The sequence below is a fragment of the Primulina tabacum genome, chromosome 8, assembly GCF_025594145.1.
Source record: "Primulina tabacum isolate GXHZ01 chromosome 8, ASM2559414v2, whole genome shotgun sequence".
In the NCBI taxonomy this organism is placed as follows: domain Eukaryota; kingdom Viridiplantae; phylum Streptophyta; class Magnoliopsida; order Lamiales; family Gesneriaceae; genus Primulina; species Primulina tabacum.
In genome coordinates this window covers 16454234-16463613 of record NC_134557.1, presented here as the reverse complement: position 1 = coordinate 16463613, position 9380 = coordinate 16454234, and the positions used below count along the sequence as shown (strand labels likewise).

Here is a 9380-nt window from a genome sequence, read left to right as displayed (position 1 = left end):
AATTTGGAAAAGTGGTAAACATGAAAGTTGTTGCTCTATGTCTTGGCTTGCATCTCCAATCGGCCTCATGTCATTTGAGTTCTGAGTAAAGAGTTATGCGCAATCTCCCAACATGTGTCACTGGAGGAACGACGATACACACGACACACTTCGGGGCGCTTTTGGCTTGTCTTCCACAATGATTTGAACAAAACTCAAAACACGAAAGTTATAGCCTTATGTCTTATCTTTCTAATGAAAGTGGTCTCACATTATTCGGATCAATATACAAAATATTATGCTAAAAACCACAACTACTACCACAGTTTCATACCGTTTTAGAACCTCCATTACTTATTTGGCTAAAGATCAACTTTCTATTTTACCCATACATTTTCTGTTTCATTATATATCATTCAATACCATTCATATCATATCTTGAAACCATAAATCATCAGCATTACATCACATATCCCAAACGATCATCATAATAAATCATAAAAGGAATAAGCAACATACTTAATCATAATCATTACCTTACATCATATGCATACGAATGTCTGGGCGTTATAATTCTCCCTCCTTTAGAAATTTCTTCCCCGAAATTGCCATTACTTCGAAAATAAATCAGGATATCGCTGCTTCATTTCCTTCTCTGGTTCCCACGTTGCTTCTTCAACCAACTGATTACGCAAAAGAATCTTAATAATGCCGATATCCTTATTCCTTATTACTTTAACCTTGCGATCTAAAATATGGATTGGTACTTCTTGATAAGTCAAGTTCGGCATCAGATCCAACGCTTCATGTCTGAGAACATGGGAAGGGTTCGAAATGTACTTACTGAGCATTGAGACGTGAAATACATTGTGTACTCTATCCAAGTCCGGCGGTAAGGCTAGATGATATGCTCTTTCTCTATCCTATCCAGAATTTCAAATGGGCCGATAAATCTTGGGCTTAGGTTACCTTTCTTCCCATTACCCCTTTGAGAGGAGCAATTTTGATAAAAACATGATCTCCAACTTCAAACTCCAAAGGCCTCCTTCGGTTATCGGCATAACTTTTCTGTCTGGTTTGGGCCGTCTTCATTCTGTCCTGGATTAAAGTAATCACATCAGTTGTCTGTTGGACCAATTCTGGTCCTAACATCTTTCTTTCACCGACTTCATCCCAGTTCAACGGTGACCTACATTTCCTGCCATACAATGCCTCGTATGATGCCATACCAATCGTTGCCTGATAACTATTGTTATATGTAAATTCCGCAAGTGGCAATTTAGAATCCCAGCTACTAGGAAAGTCAATCGTGCAGGCTCGTAGCATATCTTCAAGAATCTGAATCACCCTCTCTGACTCCCCGTCACTCTGAGGATGATAAGCTGTGCTAAAAGCCAACCTGATGCCCAAGGCTCTGTGCAAGCTCTTTCAGAATTCAGAAGTAAACCTTGGGTCACGATCAGATACAACTGACACAGAAATACCATGAAGTCTCACAATCTCAGCTACATAGACTTCAGCATACTGGTTCATTGTAAACGTTGTCTTGACCGGAAGAAAATGAGCAGACTTGGTTAACCTATCAACAATCACCCAGATGGAGTTGTAACCCTTTGGTGTTCTTGGAAGTCCCGTTACGAAGTCCATAGTGATGTGCTCCCACTTCCACTGAGGTATTGGGAGGGATTGCAAAGTTCCAGCAGGTCTTTAATGCTCAATCTTTACCTGCTGACATGTTAAACATTCGGATATGAACTTTGCAATATCACTTTTCATACCTGGCCACCAGTAGAGACGTCGGAGATCTTGATACAATTTGGTACTACCTGGATGTATCGAGTATGGCGCGGTATGAGCCTCTGTCAAAACATCCCGTCGAATGTCATCACCACTGGGAACACATATCCGACCTCTAAACGTTAATAAATCATCAGTGTTCATCATAAACTCTGTATTTCCTTTCTCATCGGCTTTGGATCGCAATTCCATCAACTGATTGTCATTAGGTTGCTCCTATCGTATCCTATCTGTCAACGTAGGTCAAATAACCAAAGCTGAAAGTCTAGCTATGGTCCCTTGCTCTACCATAGCGATCTCGCTCCTCTGAAGATCCAATAACAACGGCTTCTGAATCAACAAGCTCAAAGAAGAAACTGACTTGCGACTCAAAGCATTTGCAACAATGTTTGCTTTACCTGGGTGGTAGTTAATGGTCACATCATAATCTTTAACAAGTTCTAACCACCTCCTCTGCCGCATATTAAGTTCCTTATGAGAAAATAGATATTTCAAGCTCTTGTGATCTGTGAAAACTTCATATTTCTTGTCATACAGATAATGCCTCCATATTTTCAATGCGAAGACCACTGCAGCCAACTCAAGATCGTGGGTGGGATAATTCTTCTCGTAATCCTTCAACTGACGAGAAACATAAGCGATTACTTTCCCACGCTGCATTAGTAAAGCTCCAAGTCCCATCTTTGACGCATCAGTGTAAATAATAAAATCTTCAGTACCACACGGAAGTGCTAGGATAGGAGCTGATGTCAACTTGTCTTTCAACACTTGAAATCCGTGTTGGCACTCGTTTGTCCACTCAAACTTCACCGCTTTCCTCGTCAAATTGGTTAATGGCAGGGCTATTTTGGAGAAATTGGCAGTAAAACGTCGATAATAAACTGCCAAACCAAGAAAACTACGCATCTCGAAGACTGCCGTATGAATAGGCCATTGTTTAATCGCTTCAATCTTCATGGGATCCACTGAAATGCCGTCTCTCGAAACAATATGGCCGAGAAATGATACTTGCTTTAACCAGAATTCACACTTTTTCAACTTTGCGTATAACTGCTTTTCCCTTAATAACTGCAATACAGTTTTGAGATGCTCGGCATGGAGTTCCCGAGTCTTGGAATAAATCAGGATATCGTCAATAAAAACGATAACGAAGCTATCCAGATATGGCTTGAAGACCCGGTTCATTAGATCCATGAAGACAAATGGAGCGTTCGTCAACCCAATGACATGACTAAGAACTCATAATGGCCATACCTGGTTCTGAATGCAGTTTTAGGTATGTCGAATTCCCTAACTTTCAGCTGATAATAACCAGAACGCAGATCGATCTTTGAAAACACTGTCGCTCCCTGTAGTTGATCAAAGAGATCGTAAATCCTCGGCAATGGATATTTATTCTTGATCGTGGCTTTGTTGATCTCTCTGTAATCAATGCACAACCGCAAAGATCCATCTTTCTTTTTGACAAATAAAACTGGAGCTCCCCACGGAGAAGAACTCGGACGAATAAAGCCTTTGTCTAATAGATCCTGCAACTGATTCTTCAGTTCTTTCATTTCTGTCAGGGCCATTCGGTAAGGAGCTTTCGAAATCGGAGCAGTACCTGGAACAACATCAATCACAAACTCAACTTCACGGTCAGGTGGCAATCAAGGCACATCATCTGCAAATACGTCACGAAAATCCCAAACTACCTCAATCTCATTCAACTTCATCGTCATCTCAGTATTCACATCTATCACAGCAGCTAAAAACCCCTGACACCCCTTTGATAACATTTCATGAGCTTTGAGACAAGAATTATAAGGAGTGTCAAGCGAAATACCTGAACTCTGGAAAATCCCGCTATCATCATCTTTTGCAGGAAATCGCACCATCTTAGCCACACAGTCAATAACGGCACGATATGACGATAGCCAGTCCATTCCCAAAATAACATCAAACGCCACCATGAGAATAATAATAAAATCAGCAAAATAGATTTCCTCATTCACTTGTACTGTACAGCCTTTAAGAATACTAGAAGGCCATAATTCATCTCCCGATGGCAACAAAATACTATAGTGGAGGGGTTCAAAAGATGGAACAACATTCAAAGAGCGCAAGAAAATTTCAGACATAAAGGAATGCGTAGCACCAGTGTCAATCAATGTAATAGCGGCCTTGCCTGAAATTAAGATAATACCTGATATACCAGAAGAATCAGGATTTGCACCTTCTTTGGTCATTGTGAAGATTCTACCTTGAACCCTATCCTTCCCTTTCTCACCCCTCACTGGACAATTTTTGATAACATGACCAACATCTCCACAACGAAAACATCGATCACTTCCAAAAAGCACTCACCTGTATGCATTTTGCCACATTTTGGACATACAGGTCGATCATATATAGGAGGTGGCATAGGAGCTTTGGGTCGATGCTCCTCTTTTTCTTTGCCTCTGAACAAGCCTTACCTTTCCATCCAGAACCTTGGCCTTTAGTAGAAAAATCTTGGTGCTTCAACTGTCTTTCTCTTTCAATTTCCTTATCGTCCTGCTCGGCCATCCTTGCTTTTTCAACAATCTCTTTATATGAAGCAGCTTTAGACATTCGAACGTCTCTTTTAATTTGATCTCGGACACCTCTAAGAAAATGCTCGCCCTTTTCGATGTCATTGCTGGCCAGATATGGGGCAAACTGACACCCCTCTTCGAATTTGAGAATATACTCTTGCATTGACATATTTCCTTGCCTCAGTTCTAGAAATTCCTTCACTTTTTGACTTTGAAAATCTCGAGGAAAATATTTGTCGTAGAATAAATCTTTAAACTCCTGCCACTTGAGTGCCGAGACATTAATTGATACTTTGGTGGCGTCCCACCAAGTCCTTGCCGTCTTGGTCAGTAGAAAAATGGCACAGCTGAATCGATCTTTATCTTCAAACTGAAGGTAATCATATATAGCCTCCACAGCTTTGACCCATTCCAAGGCGACCATGGGATCGGTGCTACCATCAAATTCTGGTGGCTTCATCTTACGAAATATTTCGTATGCGCCTTCACTACTGGGCTCGGGCCTCACTTGCTCTCTCTCTCTCTCCCTCCCCCTGCATTTCGTATCCGTAAGAGCTACTGGATTTGCTCACCGTGTACTTTGGCCTGTTCTTTCCGTAACTTGCTAAAATTCACCAACCACTCTAGATGATGAACTATCCTCCCCTTCTGATACTTTACGCTTAAGCGGCATGATCCTATGATACATAATAGTTTGAAACCATTTCCACACATAACATATCATAATTATTGAGGCTACACATCCATATTATATCAAATGATGCAGGAACATACATACGGAATTGTCGACAGTAGAGAAAGTCATATGCCAAATCATTGGTCCGAAAAATCTCTGCTCTGATACCACTAAATGTAACACTCGTGACTAAAATGCATAATTAGTGCGGAAGCTTTAAAATATAATTTAGAGAAAATGTGTAATTTTTAAAAAAATTTGGGCAGCATCTCCCCACATATAGGACATGCCGCCTGTCTCAAGCAACACATAAAATACATGCAAAAGATTTTCATATTCATCAGATACCATTTAATATAGTATCTACACATATTTCTAATTCAAATACCAAAACAAGGTTTTCAATGTTTCCCAAAATAACCAAAAGCTTAACATATCAAAATAGCATCCAACCACTATCTCCAAAGTTTGGCATATTCCCTTCTCTCGCTTCGACAACTAACGGATGATCAGTCTTTCTTACGTGTGCCTGAATCACATGAACATAACAGAAATGAGTATAAAACTCAGCAAATGGAATCAATAATAACAAGATACATATATATCATTTTATTGAAAAACATAAAATAGATAGCCTCAATTTCATTTTCTTGAAAACATTATCTATTTCATTTTCATAATCGTCGAATCATCATTAATATCATCCGTCAAGAATCATAATACAACAATACATAGGGATGATATTCATTTCATTGATTAATTAAAGAATTGTTAGTTCTTATAAGATAGTTCATTCATTGCTTACCCTCTTCGTAAAGACGAATTTTATAGGAGGGACATGTACCTCTGCATAAAATGCATCTTATAAGAAATCACATGTTTCCATCGTTAATTGGCCAATTACATTGCGGGTTTAGAATTGCCAGAGGCAACACCTCTACTATCACTATCAATCCAATCATTCAATCATATAAAACTTCATTCAAGCATTTTATCAAACACATTAGAGGCATCATTTAAAGTATAACTCCTTTCATTCAAAAATGCATATAATTGCACTACCAAATATACATATTTACATATATATATCATGAATGAAATTTGAAAAAAGTTAGCATCATAAAATCATCAAAACACATACATATAGGATCATGTGATGCATTTAAGAAATGATTCCACTTACTACACTTGGAGCACTTGGTTTCCTAGAACTTGACGATGATCCTACAACAATAAAACCAATAACTAACCATCAACACCCAAATAATAACATTAGATGACCATTTAATCCAATACATCTATCACAACTATCATCCCCTAACTCCACCATCTTCAATAACTCAAGAAAAAGAAGAAAAACCACTAACCTTTGCCCCTTTCACTAAAAAGATGAAGTTCCAACTCCGGATTGAAGATAAATTGCTTGAATGAACGAGAGAAGAAGAATAAGATGAAGAACCCAAGCTTAGAATCGATGGAGAAGAGAAAGGAAGAGAAGGGAAATGAGAAAAATGAGAGTCTCAACCGATTTTATGCCTTAAAATACCCAAAACACGTTTTTGTACTGTGTTGGGCGCTCGGGCGGTCATAAACTACCGCCCTAGCTCGGACCATATTGTCCAAGACCAAAATTTCAGAACCAGTGGCGCTCGGGCGGTCATTTCTTACCGTTCAGGCGCCGCTCTGCGCACAGCCACATCAAAGATCGCCTCCGAAACGCCTCTTCCTATCATAATTTGGAAAAGTGGTTAACATGAAAATTGTAGCACTATGTCTTGGCTTGCATCTACAATTAGCCTCATGTCATTTGAAGGTTTGAGTAAAGAGTTATGCTCAATCTCCCAACATGTGTCACTGGAGGAACGACGATACACACGACACACTTCGGGGCGCTTTTGGCTTGTCTTCCACAATGATTTGAACAAAACTCAAAACATGAAAGTTATAGCCTTATGTCTTATCTTTTTAATGAAAGTGGTCTCACATCATTCGGATCAATATACAAAACATTATGCTAAAAATCACAACTACTGCCACAGTTTCATACCGTTTTAGCACTTCCATTACTTATTTGGCTAAAGATCAACTTTCTATTTTACCCATACATTCTCTGTTTCATTCTATATCTTTTAATACCATTCATATCATATCTTGAAACCATAAACCATCACCATTACATCACATATCCCAAACGATCATCATAATAAACCATAAAAGGGATAAGGAATATACTTAATCATAATCATTACCTTACATCATATGCATACGAATGTCTGGGTGTTACAGACGTAATATTTATCGATATTCGATTTTGAACAAAAATATGAACTTTTTGATAACTAGGCTAATAATTTCACGAACTTTCCTTAGTAATAATTACATGTTTGTTGTTTTGAACATAGTCAAATTCGGAGATTAAAGTCGTAGAACATAGCATTGAAAAAAGGGCCATGGAATTGAAGTTGGAAGAGACAAAAACTACTATTACAACTACATGGCATTAATAAAATTTTTGACCCTTTCTCTCATTTTGTGTGGGGACCCGAACCTAATTCAACACTTAATTGTTATTAAGATCAAAGTTAACAACTAAGTAATAGTGGGACATAAAATTTTGTTTTAATATACAAGTGCGGAAACGTAAGATAATAAATCTGGTACACGTGACAGTGTAATAATACAAATCTTGCACAACATTTATTTAACTTAATTAAAGTTCAGTCGCTAGGTCAAGTACTGAAAATCACTCTACTCTAAGTCCGGATCTCCACGCTAATTCTGAATCTCTCATCCTCTTCCTGATCCTGGTCCTGCCCTACCTGTTGTCATGCACACATACAAAACAAGACAACAGCCGGATAACTCCGGTGAGAAATATATCCCAGTATAAACAATGTATACATGCAATCATATACACAATATAAAAGCATAGAATAGATATTCATGACATGCATCGAATAAGAAACATAAATCAATATCACGTAATGAATCACACTCAGACTCGGACTCGACTCAATCCTAATCTAGGGATCCCGGTGTCTGGATATTGAAAAATATATCGAATCTCAGTCGATAGGAATGAATCAACTCCTAAACGACATCGATATAATTTATATATCCAGTGTCAGGACGAATCAGCCACAGAATTGGCGAGTCAGCCAATGACTAGGCGAATCAGCCAGTGCCTAGGCGAATCAGCCGATAGCTAGGCGAATCAGTCTATGACTAAATACATACATTGTCTATGAATCAATAGACCACACACATCAATATCATTAATTGCAAATATCACTGCAATAACTAAGGTATGTGATTTAGGGAAATCGAGTCAAACCTCACTCGAGTTGTGCAATAACAACTCAACATTAATTTATACCTTTCGTTCTGTTACTCTGACTCTGTCGAAGTCTCGAACTCAAAGCCTGTCAATATCAAATCTGGCAATAACAATATCAAGGAGTATAATATCAATACCCGTTCAAATCACTACGGGATATAATCAGAATCCAATCAAATTCCGTTTCAACGGCATAGTGGCGTAATCTCAATATACCTAGCCATATCATATCTATCAGATATCAATTCCAACATCTCCTAATCAATAACGACTCAATTCTGATATCCAATCAACTCCAAAATTCATAACAATTCCATATGATATTTGTTCTTCAGTCCGGTTTCGATTATACGATGTTTAACATAATAAGATCATCATATAGGAATCATATCAGATTCCTACAACATCATATTTTCAAGTGATGATAGAACTCAGTAAAACTTACGTCCAGTTGTAGCCTGCGTCGGTAGGAACACAGTAATGAAGTCGTATTCTAAATCGATCGGCCGGATTTCTCACAAACTGAATTCTAAAATCAAGAATTGGAAAATTGCTCTGAACCCTTCGTTCCTTCCTTTTTCTGATTCTCAAGGATGAAAACAATTCTTATATGTATATATATATATATACCCACGATGTATGATAGACCAAGTGTCAATTTCCCCTTTTGCATGCCTCGCGCATATGCGCGACATCCACTGGCGCATATGCGCGAGACATACTGGTCTCGGCCCTTGGCAGCTCGCGCATATGCGCATCCATCTTCCGCGCATATGCGCGAGGCTCTCTGGACATCTCGCGCATGTGCGCGCTCCCCGTCGCGCATGTGCGACCACTTCTCTGGAGTTGACTTTGAACCCTCGCACAACTCGCGCATATGCGCGCACACCCACCGCGCATATGTGCGAGACCCTCTGCCCGTTTCGCGCATGTGCGCGTCTCATGTCGCGCATGTGCGCATCTCATGTCGTGCATGTGCGCGAAAGGCACTGTCCTCGCACATACATCTTTTCATGCTGAATCAAATCGTGTCCTG

The 9380-nt window shown here is 39.1% G+C and overlaps 1 protein-coding gene across 1 annotated transcript; it reads right to left on the bottom strand.

Moving 5' to 3' along the window:
* Nucleotides 1-590: 590 nt before the first annotated feature.
* LOC142554614 (uncharacterized) lies at nucleotides 591-4791 on the bottom strand. The gene is made up of 8 exons (XM_075665277.1): nucleotides 4233-4791; nucleotides 3471-4051; nucleotides 3031-3125; nucleotides 2225-2929; nucleotides 1427-1558; nucleotides 1147-1225; nucleotides 949-1077; nucleotides 591-902 (listed from the first exon to the last, which is right to left on the bottom strand). The coding sequence occupies exons 1-8, from the start codon at nucleotides 4789-4791 to the stop codon at nucleotides 591-593; spliced, it is 2592 nt and encodes an 863-aa protein (XP_075521392.1).
* Between the last annotated feature and the right edge of the window lie 4589 nt (nucleotides 4792-9380).